General features: G+C 49.4%; 1 protein-coding gene across 1 annotated transcript in view; it reads left to right on the top strand.

The window, feature by feature from the left end:
* Positions 1-24760, top strand: part of CUX2 (cut like homeobox 2) — a gene marked incomplete at its 5' end in the record, with an annotated part of 322096 nt that overhangs the window by 212455 nt on the left and 84881 nt on the right. Inside the window, one exon of the mRNA XM_017895882.1 lies at positions 20912-20990. Coding sequence (XP_017751371.1) covers positions 20912-20990 — 79 coding nt within the window. The remainder of the gene's footprint in view (positions 1-20911; positions 20991-24760) is intronic.

The following is a 24760-nucleotide window of genomic DNA, read 5'->3' as shown; positions in this document are numbered from 1 at the left end:
CAAAAGTAAAGAGAATAAAATAATTGGTCAGTCCCATGGACCCAGTTTCAACAACTATTCCTGCATGGCCACTTTCCTCTCACACCTCTAGATTATTTTGAAGAAAACTCAAGTCATTGTATCATTTCACCTGTAAATATTTTAGTATATATTTCTGAAAAAAGGGATCTCTTTTTAAATGTAACCACAATATTATCTTACCCTCAAAATTTTAATAGTACTTTCTTAATGTCATCAAATACCCAGTGTCCCTGGTTAGCCCTCCCTTTATTTTTGAGATGGAGTCTCGCTGTGTTGCCCAGGCTGGAGTGCAGTGGCGCGATCTCGGCTCACTGCAAGCTCCGCCTCCTGGGCTCATGCCGTTCTCCTGCCTCAGCCTCCCGAGTAGCTGGGACTACAAGTGCCCACCACCGTGCCTGACTCATTTTTTTGTATTTTTAGTAGAGATAGGGTTTCATCATGTTAGCCAGGATGGTCTTGATCTCCTGACCTCGTGATCCACCCGCCTTGGTCTCCCAAAGTGCTGGGATTACAGGCATGAACCACTGTGCCCAGCTAGCCCTCCCATTTTTTAAAACAGATTTTTGTTTATATCAGGACTCAAATACATTCACATATTATAATTGGTTGATGTGCCCTTTTTTTTTTTTTTTTTTTTTTTTTTGAGGCAGGGTCTTGCTCTGTTGCCCAGGCTGGAGTGCAGTGGTACAATCATAGCTCACTGCAGCTTCAAATTCCTGGGCTCAAGTGATCTTCCCACCTCAGCCTCCCAAGTAGCTGGGACTATGGGCATGCGCCACCATGTCTGGCTAAGATGTACCTCTTAAGTAGAGTGATGAACTGTCACAGCTTGGCCCTGGACTGGGAGGATTCCTGGGATGCAGAACTTTCCGTTTTAAAACTGGGAAGGTCTTGAAGTGCACAAATTTCCATGCTAAAACCAAGAAAGTCCCAGGCAAACTGAGACAAGTTGGTCAAGCCATGTCTTCTCATCTGTAAGCTCCCTGTCCATCCCTTCCTGTATGTGTGTGTGCATGTGTGTTAGTGAGCATATGTGCCTGCTCTTTGTATGTGGAAGTGACCGGAACAGTTTTTCCTGAAAACTTTCCTCTGACTGCAACTGATTGGACCAGGGGCTGATGCTGGTCTCAAGCTAAGCCAATGATATTCATTATCCCAGGAGTTTGAATTCAGAACTGCTTGGTTTTGACTGGTCTGGGTTATTAGCTTTTTGCTTTTTTGTTTTTTTTAAGAGGCAGAGTTCCCCAGGCTGGTCTTGAACTCCTGGGCTTAAGCAATCCTCCTACCTTGGCCTCCCAAACTGGGTTATTAGCATGGGTGCTGTAGGATGAACCCAGGAGCTCAGGCAGCCATTGTGAGGGGCACTTTCCACCCAGGAAGTATGTAGGGCAGCTGATAAAGTCGGCCTAGAGAGAGGGCTGGAGGAGGGACCTCACCCCTAGTGGGGAAGTACCCAGCTTGGTTCTGGGCTGTTCTTCTGGGTGCTCGTCCCATCCTCTGGGAAGCCCAGCTGTGCTTTCTCCAGCTCCCCATGAGCAAGCACTGTGCTCATGAGCTTGGGTTCAATCCCAGCTCTGTCCTGAGCTGCAAGACATTGAGCAAGTCCCCTCACCTCTAGCTGAGATTTTGCTGATCACGACCCCATGGTGTCGTTTAACTTGTTCTTCCATCCCTGTATTTGCTATGCATGAGCAGTTGGATCTAGAGGCATGATCAGGTTTAGGTTCAATGTTTTTAGCAAATCTACTTACAGGTAATGCTGGGCACTTCCATCAGGAGTTTCCCGGTGCACAGCCCAGTCAATCCCAAGGCAGGGGCAGGGGGCAATTGGTAGCAAGGTCTGGACTGATCAGAACAATTGAGGCTGCCAGGGGATGCATAAACTCCTGTCCTCCAGCATGTCAGGAAACCTCAGCCCATGTCATTGGTCATTAATGAAAGTAGAAACCAGATGTCATTGCTGTGCGAGGTAATTAAATTACTTTAAAAATCTACTCACACGTGATTGTTTCCATGCTTCCCACCAAATACATGCCTCTCCCTCATTTGCTGCCATCCTGGGCTCTTAGCTGGGAACAATGAAGGCCATTGTGGGGGCTTCTCAAGGCTGCTTGTCTTTGAGAAACAGCATGAAAAATGGGATCCCCATCCAAGCCCCCCCTACTCTGAGAAATGGAAGCACCTTCTCCCCACAGAGCATAGGGGATACAGCACGGTTTGTACTTCCAACCCAAGGTGAACTGTTTTTGATATTTTTTTCCCTTATAAATCATGTTGTTTCAAAGTTTTGTTATATGATATGGCAGGAGTTGAGAAGGAGAGCAGAAAAAATGCTTATATTAAATTGGTGGTGCAGCCAGGCACAGTGACTCATGCCCGTAATCCCAGCACTTTGGAAGGCCAAGGAATGAGGATCACTTGAGCCCAGGAGTTTGAGACCACCGTGGGCAACAGAGTGAGACCCCTATCTCTACCCAAAAAGCAATTTTTTTTTACTTTTTTCTTATTTTTTTTTCTTTGTTTTGATGCTATCTAGACATCCAGAAGCACAGTGTTTCTTTTTTTAATAAACCAGGCATGGTGGCACACACCTGTGGTCCCACCTACTCCAGAGGCTGAGGTGGGAGGATCACTTGAACCCAGGAGGTCGAGGCTGCAGTAGCCATGATTACGCCACTGCACCAGTCTGGGCAACAGAGCGAGACCCTGTCTCAAAGAAAAATGATGCTGCTGGTATTCCTGGAAAGAAGAGAATGAGAAAACAATGAGGAGCATTCGAGCTAAGAGGTTTTCTCTGCATTTTGTGTCAGGTGCAAGGGGACAGGGTAGGGATGGAGGAAAAGGAGCTGGGTCTGCCCCACCCAAGTGCCTCCTGTTTGTTTCCAGGTCCACAATCTGGACACAAACAGAAAAGTAGGACCAGGGTGGCGTTTCATCCCCAAAGGAGAGCTGCAACCTCAGTTACCCACGGGGGCCTGGCAGGTACGCAAAATGGACAACGCAGGCACAGACGAGACAACAGGGAGGAGTGGGGACTGGCGCAGGTGGGGACTCTGTAAGCCATCTGAAGGAGTGGCCTGTACCCAGCTCAGGCAGATTACAGCAGTCAGGTCTTGCAGCTCATTTCGGGAGCTGAGAGCACAAACTTCAGGGCCAAGCCACCGTGTCTCCCAATCCCTACTCTGCCAGCTTTCCTAGCTGCATGACCTGGGCAAGTCTCTTGACCTCTCTGCACCTCGGTTTCCTCATCTGGAAAGTAGAAATGATAACAGCACCTGCCACTGGTGTGACACAGAGATTCATACAGTGAACGCCACCATCAGTGACATTGATCGTGTGAAGTCTGCCATGGTGGGAGTATCTACACCACAGCAGCTGGCAGACACTACAGATCAGACCTTTATTTTTTCTCACCGGACAGCCAGTTGTTAAACCTTTACCGGCACAAGCACCTACCTCATAGGGCTTCTAGGATGATTTCTAGACTTAATATGTATAAAGCACTTAAAATGGTGCCCAGCACACCAGTCACCTTCCAATTCACTCTTATTCCTCTTTGTGTGGTCAATATGATTGTAATGGGGGAATGTGACACCATTGTGGCCACATGTTCCCATTCTTCCAGAGAAGCTGGAAATCTTGGTTTTTATGCAAAAAACAAAATCTCCAGATTCTTAAAGATTGGCGAACATCAATCATTTTTAAAACCTGAGCAAAACCAAGTGCATGTGGAATTTGGACCACAGGCCCCACGTTTGCAACCTGGGATTTAGAGGAATGGACTGTGGGTGTTGTCTGGCAAGGTGAGGTCCTTTCTCACCTCTCACCTTTATATGCAACTGTTCTCCCTCCTCTCTGAATCAACGGCCTGCCTCTCTTGCTTGAGCCTGTGCCTTTTCGTCCTTGAAGCCCTCCTAGCTGTGCCCTGCAGGGTACATGGCTCCGTCCTTGACTGTCCCTCCTCAAACCGCTGCTTCCCTGCCACCCTCTGCTGTGGTCTATGTCTTTCTGACTCTAGGAGTGAGGGGCTGGGGCTGTGTTTTGTTCATCTTGGCATAGGACTGTGTACATCAAGGATCACAAGAATTAATAATAATAAAATCAACATCTACTGAGTATCATCTCTTTGCCAGGCTATGTGCTAAGTACCTTTTATGTATCATCACCTTAATCCTGATGATACTCCTCAGATGTGGATCTTTGTGCCCAAGGCCACAAAGAGGGAGGAGTTTACTGGGAATCAAACCCAGGCTCCTCACCTCCGGAGCCCACTGCAGAGGGCTGAGTCCACAGCGAGCACCACAGGTGGAAAGCTAGAGGCAGCTAGGACCCCGGCCAGACCGAGCTGGGATCAGACAGAGGAGGGCATGCACGCCCGGCTGAGGCTCTCCCGGGGCTGTCTCCAGCCACACTCCACAGATACGTCCAGAAAGGACGCTGCTATATTTAAAAGCCTGGGCAGGGTGGTACTTCAGTGACATTTGGGTGGCTGCCTTTCCAGAAAGGGCACACGTGTTCTTTTAGCTCCGCTCTTCTGGGCTGGTATTTCAGAGAACTTGTCACGATCACTGCAAGGGGGAGGCCACTGCCACTTGAGATCCCTGCAGCCTTCCCAGAGGCATGGCTACTGCAGCACAGGGCTGAGGGAGCACAGAGTGGTGAGAGCTCATGGGCCAGGTCAGGGTCACCAAGCCAGGTCAGGGGGCAGCAGGTGTCACTGGGGCCTAGCGTGTAGACCCTGAACAGCCCCGGGTCTCAAGAGCGTGCCTGCTGCTGGGGCGGGGTGGGGAGAGGGGTTCTTGGCATTGCTGACCCTCTGCCCACGCTCTGGTGTTTTGGCTTCAGCCCTCATGTTCCAGTGGCTTCCACGTCTCATGTCCCCATGGACAATGTCATCTTCTCACACACCCTTACAACCCTTTGGCCAGAAATTCCAAGAACGGTCTGTGGCCTGGCCAACCTCACCCTGTGTTTAACAGTGAACAAAGCATAGCTTTTGTTTGTTTATTTGTTTGTTTGTTTTTGGGATGGCAAAACATCTTGCTCTGGTGCCCAGGCTGGAGTGCGGCGGTGCGATCTCTGCTCACTGCAGCCTCTGACTCCAGGTTCAAGCGATTCTCCTGCCTCAGCAGCTGAAGTACAGGTGCCCACCACCACGCCCGGCTAATTTTTTTTTCATATTTTTAGTAGAGACGGGGTTTCACCATGTTGGCCAGGCTGGTCTTGAACTCCTGACCTCAGGTGATCCACCTGCCTTGGCCTCCCAGAGTGCTGGAATTACAGGTGTGAGCCACTGCGTCTGGCCCAAAGCATATCTTTTAACTGCTGGTGTCTTCGCACCCCAGCTGGGTCCTGATGTCCCTGCTCTCTAGGTGGGGACACTGAGGCACAGAGCATTCCAGGAAAGCTGCTAGTTCTTTCTCCACATAGGCATACCTCACTGCCCAGGAAGACTCACGTTCCTGCAGGCACCGCAAATGGCCTTTTTTTCCAAGCCCAGGTTGGAACTGAGTCAGAAGGGCCTCTTCTTCTGTGTGCAGGACTCACATGGAGGTTCAGCTGGCAGTTTGCCAGGCACAGGGTGGGGAGAGGGGTGCTGCCTGGAAGCAGAAGTAGGACGAGGACCAGCCCTCCTGCTGCAACACTGTCTGTTTGTCACCCGGCTGTGCAATCACTCCTCGGAGGAGCGGGGAGGGGCTAGCGGGCTTTGAGAAATTTCAAGGAGGGGGGCGAAGCCAGGATAAAGGGGGTGTCGGTCTAGGCCACCGAGAAACGCTAATGCTCGTGGGGCCTGGATGGGCTCACACCCATACGGGGAGCCAAATGCAGACCCTCAGCCTGTCCTAACAGACGGCTGACACCCAGCTCCAGGTGGCCGCTGTCGATGGAAACATGGGCCCAGGGTGGCCAGATCCTCTAATTTCCCAAGAGAAGCCAGCAATTTGGAACTCTTCTGGTTTTTAAATACTGGCTCAATATATATGCACATATTTTCATGCTCACAGGACTTTATGGAGGTATAATTTACATACAGTAAAATGCGCAAATCTTAAGTGTATAACTTGATGAATTTTGACAGCTCAAATATTTTTAAAACACTGGAGGGTCCAAGAAAATATGTTGTCCATGGGGTGCATCTGGCCATGGACCCACCATCCATGGCCTCCAGTCTCGTGTGTCGTGTGACCCCCGTGAACGAGGTGGGACACACATGTGCAGTGAGCACACACGACAGTATCCTATGGGGAGGGGCAGGCTTTGGCAAGAGCCCAGTGATCATGCATCATCCCCTTACTCACACAGTGCAGTAAACAGGCTCTGGAGCCTGGGCTGGGAATCTTAGCTCTGCCACTTGCTGTGTGACTTTGCACACGTTACCCCGCCTCTCTGAAGGCTCATTTTCCCCATCTGTGAAATGAGGATAAAAAGGATATGGACCCCAGGACTGTTGCACAGATATTCACTGAACTCACATGATAAGCACTAGAAAAAGTCCCTGGTGCTATTATCTTTTTTTTTTTTTTTTTAATTAATAGACCCTTTGTTTTTTGGTGGAGGTGTAGACAGAGGCTCACTCTGTTGCCCAGGTGGGAGTGCAATGGCACAATCTCAGCTCACTGCAACCTCCACCTCCCAGGTAGGTTCAGGTGATTCTCCTGCCTCAGCCTCCTGAGTAGCTGGGTTCACAGGTACATGACACCATGCCCGGCTAATTTTTGTATTTTTAGTAGAGACAGGGTTTCACCATGTTGGCCAGGCTGGTCTCAAACTCCTGACCTCAGGTGATCCACCTGCCTTGAGCTTTCCAAAGTGCTGGGATTACTGGTATGAGCCACTACGCCCAGCCTAGACCCTATTTTTTAGAGCAGTTTTATTTGGGTTTAGAGAGAATTTGAGCAGAAAGTATAGGGAGTTGCCATAGACTCCCTCTTCCCCCACCCCAATTCCCCAATGACTAACATCTCATGTTAGCGTGTGGTGCATTTGTTACCATGATGAACCTGTATTGAGGCACGATTATTCACTACAGTCCATACCTTACGTGAGGGGCCACTCTTTGTGTTGCAAAGTTCTAGGGGCTTTGACAAATGCATGATGTCATGTACCCACCGTTACAGTGTCATACAGGATGGTGTCACTGCCATCAGGAATATTTCTTAGTTCTCACGGCTGCTACCAAAAAAAAGGCCAAAGTGGCTTACAAAGAGCCCCTGGTGGGCTCATGGGAGCCCACCCCAATTCCCTCCCACTCAGGGAAGCATAGCACATTTAGGTGACAGAAGGGACATTTTAGGGGTGAACCTGAGTTTGTTCTGAATTACCCAAAATGGAAACCATTTGCCCACTTCAGATGGGGGCGTGGGGGCATCACACAGATTCCAGTCCCAAATTCCTTACCACACAACTGGCTGTGAGTCCAAAGGCAACCCCCCACCCCCCAATTCACACCCTACCTTGGCCCCTCGTGTATGTATATTGGAGCCACCTTCTCAGCCTCTCTGGACCTCTAAAATAAAAGGACCCAGGCCACGCCGGGAGCATTTGGAGGCTCAGATGCACTGATTCCTGTGAAAGGTCTTTGTAAGCTATAAAAAGCTCTAGATTCAAATTGGAAGGTATTATGATTATAATCAGGCAGAAAAATTGAACTGTTGGCAAAGCGAGCCTGGCCTTTGGAGGCTGAGCCTTGGGAAGACATCCTAATCGGTTGCACACGGGGCTGGTGGCAGTTGTCCGTGGTTTGTTCCTCTGGGAGGAGGTGGCCCGAAAGACACACAGCTGGAAACTGCTTCTGGCTGGAATGGCAAAGTCAGAGCCGGAGCGCCCACTCTAGGTTGTTCCTGCGTGCATGACCTGCCAGCCACATGCCAAGCAGCGTGGGGCCATGCTTGTGGCATCAGCTCCCAAAAAGAGAAAACTGGACACAGATGCTTCCCAGAGCCCATGAAAGTGGATCTGGATTCCCAGCTTCATGTACTGGTCACACCCCAGGCAGGGCAGGAAACAGAACTTCTGCCCTGGTCTCATCTCCATATATGACCATATCAAAGAATTGATACTGCAGCTTTCGGCTCATTATATGAACATATAGTGTATTTTTTTAATACCCAAAAGCAAAATTTATTTGCAAGGTGCTAAAGAAAGCCTCCTGTCCCTTTTATGCCAGGAGCCCTCGGAAGAGAAGTGAAATTGTGTATTCACTGCTAAAAAAAGCCCTGGCTTATACAATTTTAACAATAGAAAAATGATCTTTGTGCTTCAGTGCGTGGATGCTTAGAGGAAAACAGGCAGTCTGTTCAGGTAGCTGGTGAATTACAAATGAGTGGTTCCTCTTTGTTTTGAGTGACAAGCAATTTAAATGCAGTCTTACGTGGAGGCCTGGAAATTGTTTTTTCCCCCAGAAGACAGAGCGAACGAGAGGAAAAGGAAAAAAGGAAAAGGGAGAAAAGCTTCCTTTTGGAACTGAGAGATTATATTAGTTGCCACCAAGCGGAGGTGAGAAGTTAGAACTTCATTTGATAATTATAAAGTCAGTAGTTTGTGATTGGACATAATTGATGATTACACTGTTGCTAATAGCAGGCCTGCCAGCCGCTGCTTGTGGGACATTTCATTTTTTGCACAGCTTCCAAGCCGTGAAAGTCAGCCTGGCACGGAACGCCACTTGCGGTATCTCCGGGAGCCTGACATAAATGCATTTGGGGGCTTGTATTATGTTGGATCAAAAGTGTTCTTAATGCCGACATTTGAAAACACTTTGCTCTGTGCCTTATTTTTACCCTGGGAATAATTACAAATATTAGAATAAAATCGCATGGCGTTCCTCTTCCTGCAGACCCACCCCTCAGTCAGAGCCTGGGTGAGTAGGTGGGCTTCCTAGGTCTTGCACTGGCCTCATTAAAATCCCAGTGGTGGTCCAGAGGGGTTCAGGGGATGTTCATGTGAGGGCAAGACAATATTTGTCTGTCTGTCTGTCTCTCTCTCTCTCTCTGTCTGTGTGGGCCAGAATTACAAGACTCACACCTGTAATCCCAGCGCTTCAGGAGGTCAAGGCAAGAGGATTACTTAAGGCTAAGAGTTCAAGACCAGTCTGGGCAACATAGCAAGACCCCACCTCTACAAAAAAAAAAATTAAAATATTAGCCAAACATGGTGCCGTATGCCTGCAGTCCCAACTACTTGTGAGGCTGAGGCAGGAAGATCACTTGAGCCCAGGAGTTTGAGGCCACAGTGAGCTATGATGGCACCACACCACTGCACTCCAGCCTGGGTAACAGAGTGAGACCCCATCACTAAAAGATACATATATATTATATCTGCCTTGGTGAATTAGAATCTAGAATCAATGCACAAGTGAGTCTGAAGGAGCCTTTGGCCCATAGCCTGGCACCTTCACTTTACAGATGGGGAAACTGAGGCTCTGAAAGGGAAAATGACTGCCCAAGGTGAATAGGGATGCAGGCCCCAGTTAAAACCAGAACCCAGGTCTCTTCACCCCAAGGCTACCTTCTCCCCTTTCCTGCCCTGCCATTTGCTTCCCCAAGACAAGTGCTGGGACCTCTGGGGCAGATCCTGGGCCTCTGGCCCCTCCCTACGAGAGAGCTTGCGAGAGGTCTCCACGGAGCAGTCAGGACCTCAGCTGAGTTTGAGCCTCCAAGACGGCATCATTCTCCACTGTTCTCTAGGAAGCCTTGGGGTTTTATGTAAGTTTGGCAGTTTGGCAGGATTAGCTCAGGGAGGCTCTTAAGTTCCTTCCTTGTATTATTTATGGTCTGTTCATTCAGTCAGTGTTGGTTTATTGCCCACTCTGTGCCCATCCCCGCCTGGGCTCTGAGGGAGAAAAATGTTAATGTCATAGCAGGAGCCATGGAAGATCATCCAGTAGGCCAGGCGCAGTGATTCAGGCCTGTGATCCCAGCACTTTGGGAGACTGAGGCAGGAGGATCACGTGAGTCCAGAAGTTGGAGACCAGTGTGGGCAACATAGTGAGACCCCCACCTCTAAATGAATGAATGATTATCCAATTGTTAAAGCCCCAAACTGTGGAGTCATCCATGGCCCCTCTGTTGCTCTTATGCCTCCAAAATCCACTCTGTGTTCCCAAGGAGCAAATCCTGTGGCTCAACCTTCAGAATCCCAGAATCCTAGCACCACTGCCACCATCCTGCTCTGAGCCGCCTGGGTTGTTCTCCTGGAACTCAGCAGGAGCCACTTCGCTGGTCTCCCGGTTTCCACCCCAGCCCCTCGGTCCCATCTCTGCACAACAGCTAGATGGGTGCTGTTAAAACACGAGTCAGATCACATGAATCTGCTCTCCTCTGCGCAAAACCCTCCCGTGGCTCCTCAGACCACTCGGAGAGAAAGGCTGGGTCCCCACAGTGACCCCCAGGGCTATGCCCCTCCCTTCACCTCCCGACCCCCTTTCCTCTTCCCCTTTGTCTACCACCTCCTGCCACACCAGCCTCTCTGCTGGCATTCAAACAAGCCAGACAGCCCCTGCCCCGGGGCCTTTGCACCTGCTGTTCTCACTGCCTGCAATACTCTTTCCCAAATCTCCCCATGATGCCTTCCCCTCCTATGGCCCCACATGCCCTGCCCAGGACTCCTGTCACCTCCCTACTCCATTCTCCTCCCCTGTACTTGACGACTGTCCCACATTCTCTTTCATGATTTATTTCATTGCCCGCCTCTGCCTCTAAACATGTCAGCTCCACAGAGGTAGGCGTTTGGGCCAGTCTTGCTTGGTGCTGAATGCCCGGTACCTAGAACAGCCCCATCCCTAGGAGATGCCTGATAAGTATCTGTTAAGCAAATAAATGTATTAGGCATCTGTGATGGGTCACTGTCTTAATGCTTTTCGTGTATGGTTTTATTTATTTTTATTTCATTTATAAAATATTGGTTTTTTTAGAAATGACCTTCTTTTTAGATGGAGTCTCTGTCACTCAAAAGCAGTTGTGGTTTTTGCCATTTTGGTTTTTTGTTTTGTTTTTGTTTAGTAGAGACGGAGCTTCACTATGTTGGCCCGGCTGGTCTCAAACTCCTGACCTCAGGTGATCCACCGGCCCCAGCCTCCCAAGATGCTGGGATTCCAGGTGTGAACCACCATGCCCAGCCATATTCAATTTTTTTAAATGCTAGCCTCTACCCTTGGGATGCCCACTGGCATTGAGGCAGTGAGGAAATGGATCAATGTCTGGATAGAACCTAGCATTCCTGCAGCCCTGATGTCAGCAGCTGCTGATGGATGCGTGGGTGCCCTGTCTTCAGAGGTGGAGATGCTCAGAATCCAGACCAAGCACAAACACCTCCTTTCACTAAAACACAAACACAAATCAGGATGCCTGGTGCTTTTCCAGGCATCCCTAAGGATCACTATGTATTTGGGCACTGGGGGAGGGCTGGCTTGATTCCCTGGGCATGCACATAGTAGTTGCTCAGTGTGCACCACCTGCTGCTGTTGCAGAGTTACTGTGCACCCCGTGCCCATCACCATTGCAGGTGAGGCATTGAGGGCAGAATCTGAAAGCTGGACCTGCACTTCTGAAGAGAGAAGGCCTCAGAGCTCAAGCTCTGAATCACTGACTTACACATGAGGGTTCAAAATGAATTAATGACTTACACCTGTGAGTTCAAAAATGAATTAGTGACACACCTGTGAATTCAAACTGAGTGACTTACACCTGAGGGCTCAAAATGAATTAATGACTTACCCCTAAGGGTCCAAAAAATGAATTAGTGACTTCTACCTGAAAGTGCAAAATGAATTAATGACTTACACCTGAGGGCTCAAAATGAATTAGTGACTTACCCCTAAGGGTTCAAAATGAATTAGTGACTTACACTTGGGAATTCAAAATGAATTAGTGATTTACATCTGAGAAGGCAAAACAATGACAATGACAGATGGCCAAATGCATTAATTCTGTTCCAGTCAATCACTCTTTTTTTTGAGACAGAGTCTTGCGCTGTCTCCCAGGCTGGAGTGCAGTGGCATGATCTCAGCTCACTGCAACCTCTGCCTCCCAGGTTCAAGAGATCCTAGTGCCTTAGCTTAGCCTCCTGAGTAGCTTGGATTACAGGTGCCCTCCTAATATTTGTATTTTTAGTAGAGACAGGGTTTCACATGTTGACCAGGCTGGTCTTGAACTCCTGACCACAGATGATCCGTCCACCTCAGTCTCCCAAAGTGCTGGTATTACAGGCATGAGCAACCACACCCAACCTTAATCAGTCTTTAGAACCAGCTGGTGCTGGCTCCTGAAACAGGCTAGGATGGGGCCTCTCTGGGGCCCCTGGGTGACCCTCCGGAGGGCCAGAGAGGGTCTCCAGTTTCTGCCCCATTTTGGCTGGAGCCTGAGAGCCCAGTTTGACAACAGTAGCTATCAAAAACAAATGTCAAACTTATTTCTTATTTAAGCTCTGATATTAAAATGTACTTTTCATTTGCTCAGCAGCATCACTGATGGATGGCAGAGAGCACGTTAGCACTCGCCCGGGAACGCGGGCCCCAGCAGACAGACCTGGAGGCAGGCGGGGTCAAGTCCTGCAGCTCCTCCTGGCCTCCTGTCCCCCACCCACCTGCCTGCCTGGCTCCTCCACTCTTTTGGTTATTCCAGCTCCTTCCACCAGCCCCCAACCAAAGAATCCATTCTGAATGGAGGCTGAGAAGCATGGGCTTTGCTGTCAGACTAAGCTGGGTCTGAGTCTCAGCTCCCAAAGCCATGTGGTCATCACCCTCTGTGCCTCGACATCTTCTTCAGTTAAATGGGATAGTCACACCCCCAGAGTGATGAGGGTTAAGCTAATGTGCATCCAGTACATAGCACAGTGCCTGGCACAGAGTCGGTGCTCAGTAGTCACTGTCATCAACAATAATAATGCACAAATCAGCCCATCGAAGTAGGCTTTACCCCCATTTTCTGGGTGGTAGGAAATCAGAAGGTTGCTGTAAAGAAAAGGGATCTCTCACAGAGACTCTCAGAGTGAGTGGGAACCCTCGGGATAGTCTAGCCAGACCTTCCCACGTTTGGGTCTCCCTGAGTACCTTCACAGCCTCACAGATACAGGGGCATGTACTTGGGTGCCTCCCCTGATGGGGAACCCAGTACCTCCCACCCAGACCCCAAAGCACCCTGAGTGGTCACCATGAGCCCCTCCCGCTCTGGTACATCTGAGCAAGTCTCGCCCCTGCTTCATGGCTTCCAGGGGTTCTCATCGCTCCTCTCCATGGCCCATCGGCCCCTACCCACCACGCCAAACCTGTCTCCCACCACGGCCCATCTCACTCTCTGTGGCCCTCCTTTCTTCTCTGTGTCTCCCCCCAACTCTTTCCCCTCTTTGCCTTTTGTGTGGCCCCCTGATCTGCATGCCCCAGAGGGACAACCAGCCTTCAGAGGCCATCAAGGGACACCCCTTCCCCTCCGAACCCAGCTCATTCCTTCACTCCCCGATCTCTGGGTTGCCTTTCCATTGCCCGAGTTCATTCTGAGACCCTCCAAGCACCCGCCTCCTCTCGCTTGTCCACCAGTCTTCAGCTTCTACTGGAATTCCTGCCACATCAGACATCCACCCCGATCATCTCTCAGAATCACCCTCCCCTCCCCAAAGCCCAGGACCCAGTAGGTAGAGGGAGGCTGTTCTCAAAGTATGTTCCACGGAACCCAGGGAAGGAGTTGTGCAGTCTCGATGGCAGGTCCCCCTTTTCATGCCCACAGCACTTGGAGAAGCACAGCTTGCAGCTGCAAGTCTGGGCCCTGGAGGGAGAGGCACTAGGGCACCAGTACCACCTCTGCCACTAACTAGTTCTCTCATCTTGGCCGAGTGACTTAACATCCCTGCCCCCCAGTTTCTTTCTTCCTCTGTAGAACAGGGCCGATCACAATGCCTGCATCCTAAAGGTGTGCTTGGGGGAGGCGGGGATTTCAAAGAAGATGCCTGGAGCACACAGTAAGGCTTAGAACTTGGCACAGAGCGGTTCTCAGTGGCTCCCAGATGTCACTGCGACCTCAGACAGCTTGGGGGAGCTCAACCTGGGGGAGGGGGCCCAAATTTTCTGTTTTTAACCACCTGGCTGAAAAGAGCTATGTGACTAGAACAGGCTTGACTCGCCCCTGGTAGAAGCAGTTCTACACCTGCTGTGTTCATCCTCGGAGGACTAAACACATTGTCACCCCTCGTATCACAGCGCGCTGCGTAAATGCCATGTGCTTCCGCAGATGCTGAGCTATTCCTGATGGTGACCTTCTTGAGGGTATCTGTGGATGGTCTCCACCTCCTCCCTCTTCCCTCCTCCTCCCTCTCCTTCCTCCCCCTCCCACTTCTTCCTGTCCTTCCCTTCCCCTCCTCCTCCCTTTTCCTCTTCCTCCTCCCTCCTCCCCCTTCCTCCTCCTCCCTCTTCTTCCTCCCTCCTCCTCCCTCTTCTTCCTCCTACTTCTTCTTCCTCCTCCCTCTTCCTCCTCCCTCTTCCTCCCCTTCCTCCTCCCTCTTCCTCCTCCCTCTTCCTCCTCCCACTTCTTCCTCCTCCTCTCTCTTCTTCCACCTCCTCCTTCCTCCTCCTCCTCCCTCTTACTCCTCCCACTTCTCCCTCCTCCTCCTTCTTCCTCCTCCCTCTTCTTCCTTCCTCCTCCTCCCTATTCCTCCTCTTCCTCCCTTTTCCTCCTCCTCCCTCTTCATCCTCTTCTTCCCTCTTCCTCTTCCCACTTCCTCCCTCCTCCTCCCTCTTTCTCCTTCCTCCTCCTCCCTCTTCCTCCCACTTCTTCTCCCCTCCCTCTTCTTCCTCCTCCCTTTCTCCTCCTCTTTCCTCTTCCTCCTGCTCCCCTTCCCTCTTCCTCCTCCTCCTCTTTCCTCTCCCTCCTCCTCTTTCCTCTCCCTTCTCCCTGCTGTTTCTCCTCCCTGCTCTTCCTCCTCTTCCCTCTTCCTCTTCCTTCCTCCTCCTCCCTCTTCCCCCTCCCTCTTCCTCCCTCTTCTTTCCTCTTCCTCCTCATTCTCCATCTTCCTCCTCCTCCTCTTCCTCCTCTTCTTTTCCTCCCTCTTTCTCCTCCTCCTCCTCCCTCTTCCTCCTCCTCTTCCTGTCTTTTCCTCCTCCTTTCCACATGGCCTTCAAGGGTCTTCCCGTCATAGGGCAAATCTGTCATTCTGGGCACTTTGCTGCTGCCCTTCTGTGTATTTGGGCAGAGCCATGAGACAGAAACACATAGTCTCTTGTTGAACATGGCCTTTTATACCAAGCTCACTTGTTCCCAGCATGTGGGTGAAATGCATTGAGTTGCAACCCTTGGAAAAGATAGCCTATGTGATTAGAAGAAGAATTTTCTGATTTATCTGAAAGCTTTCATCAGCTTCCTTGGGACTCTTTGCTGCATGTTAGCTCATCCTGCCCCAGCAGCTTCGTAGGCAGGTAGAAGTTATTCTTCCCGCTTGATAGATGGACAAACTGGGGCCAAGAGATGCTCATAGTGACATTAGGCCCAGTACCAGGTCAGGCTCTGATGCCATCAGGAATTTAGGGACTGGTGGCTCACACCTGTAATCCCAGTACCTTGGGAGGCCAAGGTGAGTAATCACCTGACGTCAGAAGTTTGAGACCAGCCTGGCCAACATGGTGAAACCCCGTCTCTACTAAAAGTATAAAAATTAACCAGGTGTGGCCAGGCGCGGTGGCTCACGCCTGTAATCCCAACACTTTGGGAGGCCGAGGCAGGCAGATCACGAGGTCAGGAGATCGAGACCATCCTGGCTAACACAGTGAAACCCCGCCACTACTAAAAAATGCAAAAAATTAGCTGGGTGTGGTGGCGGGCACCTGTAGTCCCAGCTACTCAGGAGGCTGAGATAGGAGAATGGTGTGAACCCAGGAGGTGGAGCTTGCAGTAAGCCAAGATCACACCATTGGACTCCAGTCTGAGCGACAGAGCGAGACTCCGTCTCAAAAAAAAAAAAAAATTAACCAGGTGTGGTAGTGCATGTCTGTAATTCCAGCTACTCGAGAGGCTGAGGCAGGAGAATCACTTGAACCTGGGAGGTGGAGGTTGCAGTGAGCTGAGATTGTGCCACTGCACTTCAACCTGGGCGACAGAGCAAGACTCCATCTCAAAAAAAAAAAAAAGAATTTTAGGGACCTGGCCTTCCACAGCCAGCCAGTCACTGCCCTGAAATGAGACTGAATGAGGCAGGAAATCCACACGGCTCCTGTCTTTGAAAGTCACATTGACTTTGGGAAGCCCTAAACATGATTCACACTGAGTACCAGTCCAGGATTTCTTTTGTTTGTAAAGATAGGGTCTCATTCTATTGCCCATGCTGATGTGCAGTGGTGTGATCACAGCTCACTGCAGCCACGAACTCCTGGGCTCAAGCGATCCTCCTACTTCAGCCTCCTGAGTAGCTAGGACTACAGGGGTGTACCACCACACAGGGTTCTTTTTCTTTTTTTGAAACAGGGTCTTTCTCTGTTGCCCAGGCTAGAGTGCAGTGGCACAATCATGGCTCATTGCAGCCTCAACCTCCCAGACTCAAACGATCCCCCCTCCTCAGCCTCCCAAGTAGCTGGGACCACAGGCGTACACCACCACATCTAGCTATGTGTGTGTGTGTATGTGTGTGTGTGTGTGTGGAGACAGGGTCTTGCTATGTTGCCAGGCATGTCTCAAACTCCTGGACTCAAGCAATCCTCCCACCTTGGCCTCCCAAGTGCTGAGATTATAGGTGTGAGCCACTGTACCTGGCCTCAGGATAATTTTTGATCTCTGCTTTTAAAAATATTGTCCAGCTGTTAGATGAACCCCTAAAGCAAGGATCAGCTAACTCTTTTCTGTAAGGGGCCAGATAGAAAATATTTTTAGCCTCGCAGACCACAAAGTCTCTTTCACAACTACATAACTCTGCCCTTGTAGCATGAAAGCAGCTGTAGACATGTAAAAGAGTGACTGTGCCTTTATTCCAATAAAACTTTATTTACACAAACAGATGAAGGGCCAGATTCACACCAAGGACCAAAGATTGCCAACCATTGATCCATGAGATCAACAGTGTCCAGGAGGAAAAGAACACAAGCCACATTTGTAATTTAAAATGTTCTAGTAGTTACAATTCAAAAAGTAAGAAGTGTAGCTGGGCACAGTGGCTCACGCCTGTATTCCCATCACTTTGGGAGGCTGAGACAGGCAAATCACTTGAGGTCAGGAGCTCAAGACCAGCCTGACCAACATGTTGAAACCCCATCCCTACTAAAAATACAAAGATTAGCCAGGCATGGTGGTGCACATCTGTAATTGCAGCTGTTTTGCACTCCAGCCTGGGTGACAAGGTGAGACTCTGTCTCAACAAAAAAAAAAAAAGAAAGAAAGAAAGAAGTGGGTAAATTTAATTTTAATAATGTATTTTATTTAGCCTGATATGATCATAACATTAGCATTTCAAAATGTAATCAATATAAAAATTACTGGCTTTGGGAGGTCAAGGTGGGCGGATTGCCTGAGCTCAGGAGTTCGAGACTGACCTGGGCAACATGGTAAAACCCCGTCTCTACTAAAATACAAAAAAATTAGCCAGGCATGGTGATGGGCACCTGTAATCCCAGCTACTCGGGAGGCTGAGGCAGGAGAATTGCTTGAACCTGGGAGGCAGAGATCACACCATTGTACTCCAGCCTAGGCAACATGGCGAGACTGTCCAAAAAAATAAAAATTATTGGGGTATTTTATATTCCTTTTTCTTTCTAAGACTTAGAAATGCTATATTTTACACTTACAACCCATCTCAGTTTGGAATCGTTGCATTTCAAGTGCTGAGTAGCACATGGACCAGTAGCTGCCATACTGAACAGCTCCGCTCCAGTGAGGAAAACTAAGACCAAAACTGTTATCCTCCTTATAATGTTAGATTTAGACTTCCCCACTGGAAGAGATAAATCATGCACCGTTGCAAACTGGTAAGTGCCATGAAGGGAAAGTAGGGGGTGCTCTAGGCAGGGACAGGGGAACATTAAAGGAATCTCTCAGCATTCCTTGCTCAGTCTCTTATGGGAGGCCAGTGCCTTTCCTCAGACCCCAACCACCACATACACTCAGCTCAGGCAACCGTAAAATGGAACACTGAGTCATTCTTCCAGCTGACCTTTGATAATTCTTCTTCTAAGACCCAAGAGATGCATTGCTTTTGTTTCTCATTGTTTTCTTGGGTGCCAGGTCACCAGCACTGTGCTCTCACCCGGGGCAGCTGTCGTTGGCTTGTAAGGCAGCAGCATCCTCATGGGCTCTGGATGCCCGGCCCCACTGGCTGGGGTAGTTTTTCCATCCAGGACAAAAGGAAGGCAGCATTTGAATTCAGAATGGCAATTTGAATCCCCAGACCTGGTGTGAATCTTGGCCCTGCCATTTGCTAACCGGGTGACCTTGGGCAAGTGGCTTGACGTCCTTGAGCCTCCATTTTCTAATCTGTACGATGGGGCAGGTGGCAGCAGCTGTTCTGTGATTGATGTGTCCGTGGAGACAGACTGTCATGAATAGTAAAAGCTTCTGGTACACGGTAAACGTTCGGTGTCATTTTTTTTTTTTTTATTAGCCCATCAGGGATGCCCCCTCGCCCCAAGATTCTGAATGAATTGCCCCCTCCTCAGGGCTCACAGGAGCCACCAATGGTTGCACCTCCTCCTGTGTTATGCTTCCTACTGGCCATAGCTGTGTCTCCCACTCAACCACATGTCCCCAGAGTAGAAACTGACTCTTATCCATCTAAGCAAGGATAAAAATCTACCCACAGGGCAGGGCGCAGTGGTTCACGCCTGTAATCCCAGCACTGTGGGAGGCCGAGGTGGGCGGATCACTTGAGGTGAGGAGTTCGAGACCAGCCTGGCCAACAATGGTGAAACCCCATCTCTACTAAAAATATAAAAAATGAGCCTAGTATGGTGGCTGGCGCCTGTAATCTCAGCTACTCGGGAGGCTGAGGCAGGAGAATTGCTTGAATCCAGAAGGCAGAGGTTACAGTGAGCCGAGATCGTGCCACTGCACTGCAACCTGGGCAACAGAGCAAGACTCCGTCTCTAAATTAATTAATTAATTAACTTTAAATTTAAAAAAGATCTACCTGCGGCTTGGTGATTTTCCCTTTGCCTAGCTTCTAGAACTTTTTTTCTGCCCTCCCCCAAGTGACTTCCCCTCCTCAGAGAGAATTCCTGATGTTCTGATACCAAACTGGGTCAGCCTCCCCCCAACTTACACACTCCCAAGGCCACCCTGTGCTTTTCTGCCAAGCGTTTAGCACTTGTAATTAATGAGTCATCTGGGGAAGCTGCCTTAATGCCAGTGTCCCCACCGGACTGTAAGTCCCATAAGGGTGGGGCCCAAGTCTGCCTTGTCCATGGCTGGGCTCTCAGCCCGCAGTGCTTGGCACATAGCAGGTACTCAGGAAACATTTGTTGAGGGAATGAGAGACTCATTCATGCTGGAAGGTGAGAGACCAGGGACTTTCTCAGAATAACAGTGAGAGAAATTACAGAGATTTTGTAATGGACCTTTTCTTTTTTTTTAAGACAGGGTCTCGCTCTGTTGCCCTGGCTGAAGTGCAGTGGTGCAATCATAGCTCATGGCAGCCTCAAAATCCTGGCTTCAAACAATCCTCTTACCTCAGCCTCCTGAGTAGCTGGGACAACAGGCACGAGCCACCATGCCTGGCTAATTTTTTTATCTTTTGTAGAAACAGGGTCTCACTATGTTCCTCAGGCTGGTTTCAAACTTCTGAGCTCAAACAGTCCTCCCACCTCAGCCTCCCAAAGCACTGAGATTAAAGGCATGAGTCACCACTCCCAGCCTGAAACTAACCTTTTTAAATCACTTTAATCACCCATACATTTCCACCTCTTTTAAAGAGGGTAATGCTGTTACCCTCCAATATTTGTTGAAATCGTTTGATATCTTATGAGAGCTTTAACAATTTTTCTTTAATTTTCAGTGGCAAGAAATATTCTCTAGACATGTCCCACTTTCCTCCTAAAACATGTTTCACATTTGAACTTCCAATCTACCTTTTACTAATAAGAAGAATAACAGGTGTTACTAACATACTGTGTGCTGGGCCCTGTGCTTAGCACTTAGGTGTGGCTCCATTTAATCCCAACAGGCCTAGGAAGTAGATCCTGTTATTTACCCTGCATTTTACAGATGAAGAAACTGAGGATCGGAGAGGGGCAGTGCAAGGTCACACAGCGTGCACACAGTGGAGCTGGGCTTTCAACCCAGATTTTCTAACTCCAGAGCCCACACTTTTAATCTTCATTTCTCCTTCTTGCCCCTCCCCCATCCCATGTTTACACAGGTAGAAAATGACTAAGGCCAGGTGCAGTGGTGGTCTGTAATCCCGGCACTTTGGGAGGCCAAGGCAGGGGGATTACAGGAGGTCGAGAACAGCCTGGGCAACATAGCAAGACCCCATCTCTTAAACAAAAAAGAAAAAAAATGCATGGCCAGCCATGGTGGCTCATGCCTGTAATCCCAGAACTTTGGGAGGCCAAGGTGGGCAGATAACCTGAGATCAGGAGTTTGAGACCACCCTGGCCAATGTGGTCAAACCCTGTCTCTACCAAAAGTACAAAAAATTTAGCTAAGCATGGTGGTGGGCACCTGTAGTGGCAGCAGGCACCTGTAATCCCAGCTACTCAGGAGGCTGAGGCAGAAGAATTACTTGAACCCAGGAGGCCGAGGTTCAGTGAGCTGAGATCACTCTATGGCACTCCAGCCTGGGCGACAGAGCAAGACTCTGTCTCAAAAAAAAAAAAAAAAAAAAAAAAAAACCTGCAGGTGTTTTCTTGTGGAAAAAAAAAAAGATGAAATTTACTTACAGACAAAGATGCCATGGTTACACGTGACTCTTTCTCTTGTTGTCTCCAAAGGTGGTGGCCCTTAGTAAGAGAAGTCAAGAGGCGGAGGCTGCCTTTCTGAGTGTTTACAAGCAATTAATTGAAGCACCAGGTAAGAAACGCTTGGGCTCCATAATTGGATAGTTAACGACAATAAATAGCCATTAGGACTGTGACACAGGGACTTTGAAGTGGGATGTGGGGACACACCTGGGTTCCTGGGTGAGGCCAGGCACTCTGTATAGGGCAGGGGGGCTGCGGCCAGTTTGGTGTGACATGTCCCCACAGGGCTCCCCCGGTCTTCCCTCATCATGTTGTCACATCAGCCAGGAGCCTGCTTTAGGGGTATCCTGTTGAGATATCCCACCTGGACCTCCTTGGGGAGCTGGAATCTTACTCACTAGAGCCCCCATCCCATTAGCACAGAAGACGGAGGGCTCCCAGTGCTCTCTGCCTGCAGGTGGCAATAGAGGCAAGACCTCCAGTGCCTCCCCCAGAATGGCACAGCCAACCCCAAAAATCTGTTGTTGAGTAAAAGCCAGCCCCAGAAGAGCACATCCTGTAGGATTCCACCTACAGAAAATCTAAAAACAGACAATTAATGTTACTCAGTGGCCAAAAGGGGGAAGCAATCCATATGGTCATCAACGGATGGATACATAAACAAAATGTGGCCTAGACTTACAAGGGAGTATTACTCAGCCATGAAAAGGAATGGATGGGCTGGGTGCAGGGGATCACACCTGTAATCTCAGCACTTTAGGAGGCCGAGGTGGGCCGATCACCTGAGGTCAGGAGTTTGAGACCAGCCTGGCCAACCCAGCAGTTTTAGTAGAAATCCCATCTCTACTAAAAATACAAAAATTAGCCAGGTGTGGTAGTGGGGACCTGTAATCTCAGCTACTCGGGAGGCTGAGACAGGAGAATTGCTTGAACCCAGAAGGTGGAGGTTGCAGTGAGCTGAGATCGTGCCTGCACTCCAGCCTGGATGACAGAGCAAGACTCTGTCCTCTGTCTCAAATAAAAAAGGAATGGAGCTGTGATAGGTGCTTCAATGAAGATGAACCTCGAAAACACAGTGCTGAGTGAAGGAAGCCAGAAACCAAGGCCATGTAGTGTAGGATTCCATTTACAGGAAACATCCAGAACAGGCAAGCCATAGATAGAGACAGAGTCGATTGGTGGTTGCCTGAGCTGGGGAGGGAGATTGGAGAGTGACTGCTTAATCAGTATGAGTTTCTTTTTGGGGGATAAAAATATTCTGGAACTAAGTGAACAAGTGGTTGTAGAACATCAAGAATGTACTAAATGCCATTGAATTGTTCACATTAAAATGATAAATTTTCTGTTGTATCAATTTCACCTTAATTGAAAAAAAAAAAAAGTCAACCTGTACTGTTGGAAATCAAGATAGTGGTTTCAAACACTTGAAGGGGGCAAGAGTTCCTGGGAGGGGCCTCTGGGTGCTGGGACTGTGGTTTCTCGGTCCTGGTTTGGGTTACAGTTTGAAAACATTTGGTTGTACACAAAGGATCTATACATATGCCAGACATCCATAAAAGCTTCCCCTATTTTATTTATTTTATTTTATTTTATTTTCGAGACAAGGTCTTGCTCTGTCGCCCAGGCTGGAGTACAGTGGCGTGATCTCAGCTCACTGCAACCTCCGCCTCCTGGGTTCAAGCAATTCTCCTGCCTCAGCCTCCCGAGTAGCTGGGATTACAGGCACACACCACCATTCCCGGCTAACTTTCTGTATTTTTAGTAGAGACAGAGTTGCCCTACATTGGCCAGCCTGGTCTCTAACTCCTGGCCTCAAGTGATCTGCCCACCTCAGCCTCCCAAAGTGCTAGGATTACAGGTGTGAGCCACCACGCCCAGCCAAAACTTCCCCTTATTTTAAATGGCCCATCCCCTGCTACCTTCTTATTTACTGACCCAGAAACAGGAGCCCAAAGAGTTGAAACGATCTGCTTACCAATGGCAGAACCCAGAGGAGGCCTTGCTGTGCTAACTCTCCCCACCCAGACCTCCCCCGGTCCTTTCCCCATCCTTCCACACAGTGGCAGGAATCAGCACTACTGGAGGTGTTTGAGGCTGGGGGCCTGTGAAGAGGAAAATAACATCCCACCCTCAGCTGTCCGACTGCAGAACCCAAGCCACAGAGAACACAGAGTCATTTAGATTGGATGTCAAGGTCATTTCTGGGATCTTTGTATTTGGGACGGGAAAGTCCGCTGTTCCTCTGTCTGGGGCAAATGTAGTGGGTTGGATAGTGTGGCCTCCAAATTTTATGTCTACATGGAACTTCAAAATATGACCTTATTTGAAAATAAGTCTTTGCAGGCCGGGCGCGGTGGCTCAAGCCTGTAATCCCAGCACTTTGGGAGGCCGAGACAGGCGGATCACGAGGTCAGGAGATCGAGACCATCCTGGCTAACATGGTGAAACCCCGTCTCTACTAAAATACAAAAAAAACTAGCCGGGCGAGGTGGCAGGCGCCTGTAGTCCCAGCTACTCGGGAGGCTAAGGCAGGAGAATGGCGTGAACCCAGGAGGCAGAGCTTGCAGTGAGCCGAGATCCGGCCACTGCACTCCAGCCCGGGTGACAGAGCGAGACTCGTCTCAAAAAAATAAATAAATAAATAAATAAAATAAGTCTTTGCAGATGTAATTAGCTAAGGATCTCAAGATGAGATCATCCTGGCTTTAGAGTGAGCCCTAAATCCAGTGACTGGTGTCGTAAGAAGTATGAGGCCAGGCACAGTGGCTCAAGCCTGTAATCCCAGCACTTTTGGGAGACAGAGGCAGAAGGATCACTTGAGGTCAGAAGTTCAAGGCAAGCCTGGCCGACATGGGGAATTCCCATTTCTACTAAAAATACAAAAATTAGCCAGGCGTAGTAGCATGCAAGCCTGTAATCCCAGCTACTCAAGAGGCTGAGGCAGGAGAATCACTTGAACCCAGGAGGCAGAGGTTGCAATGAGACGAGATCCCACCACTGCACTCCAGCCTGGGTGACACAGCAAGACCCTGTCTCAAAAAAGAAAAAAAAAAAAAGAAAGACAAGAAAGAAAGAAAGAAAAAAGTAGAGGCGAGGGCACAGAGATAGCCACTGAGGAAAGCCGTGTGAAAACAGAGGCAGGGGTGGGAGTGACGTAGCTACAAAGATTGCTGGCAACCACGAGAAACTGGAAGAGACAAGAAGGATCCTCCCCTAGAACCTTCAGAATGAGTACAGCCCTGCCAGTGTCTTGATTTTGGAGTTCTGGTCCCCAGAACTACAAGAGAATAAGTGTCTGTTGTTTGCAGCCCCCACTGGTGGTGCTTTTTTACTGCAGCCCTGGGGCACTAATCCAGTAATGCTGACGAAGCTTGCCCTCCGACAGTGTGTGGGCTGGATGAAGAGGGAGGTCTTCTGGCCTGTTGATACTCAGTGTGGTCTGTGGACCAGAAACATCAGCCTCACCTGCAAGCTGGTTAGAAATGCAGAGTCTCAGCCGGGTGTGATGGCTCACGCCCGTAATGCCAGTACTTTGGGAGGCCAAGATTGGGGGATCACTTGAAGCCAGGAGTTTGAGACCAGCCTAGGCAACATGGAGAAACCCTGTCTCTACAAAAAATACAAAAAGTATCCGGGCGTGGTGGCAGGCGCCTGTGCTCTCAGCTACTTGGGAAGCTGTGGTGGGAGAATTGCTTGAACCCAGAAGGTGGGGAGGTTGCAGTGAGCTGAGATTGTGCCATTGCACTCCAGCCTGGGTGACACAGCAGGACTCTGTCAAAAAAAAAAGAAAGAAAGGGAGGGAGGGAGGAAGGGAGGCAGGGAGGGAAGGAAGGAAGGAAGGAAGGAAGGAAGGAAGGAAGGAAGGAAGGAAGGAAGGAA

The sequence above is a fragment of the Rhinopithecus bieti genome, unplaced genomic scaffold (assembly GCF_001698545.2).
Source record: "Rhinopithecus bieti isolate Rb0 unplaced genomic scaffold, ASM169854v2 scaffold_947, whole genome shotgun sequence".
NCBI lineage: Eukaryota > Metazoa > Chordata > Mammalia > Primates > Cercopithecidae > Rhinopithecus > Rhinopithecus bieti.
The sequence above is the reverse complement of the archived record's forward strand: the minus strand, read 5'-3'. Positions and strand labels throughout refer to the sequence as shown.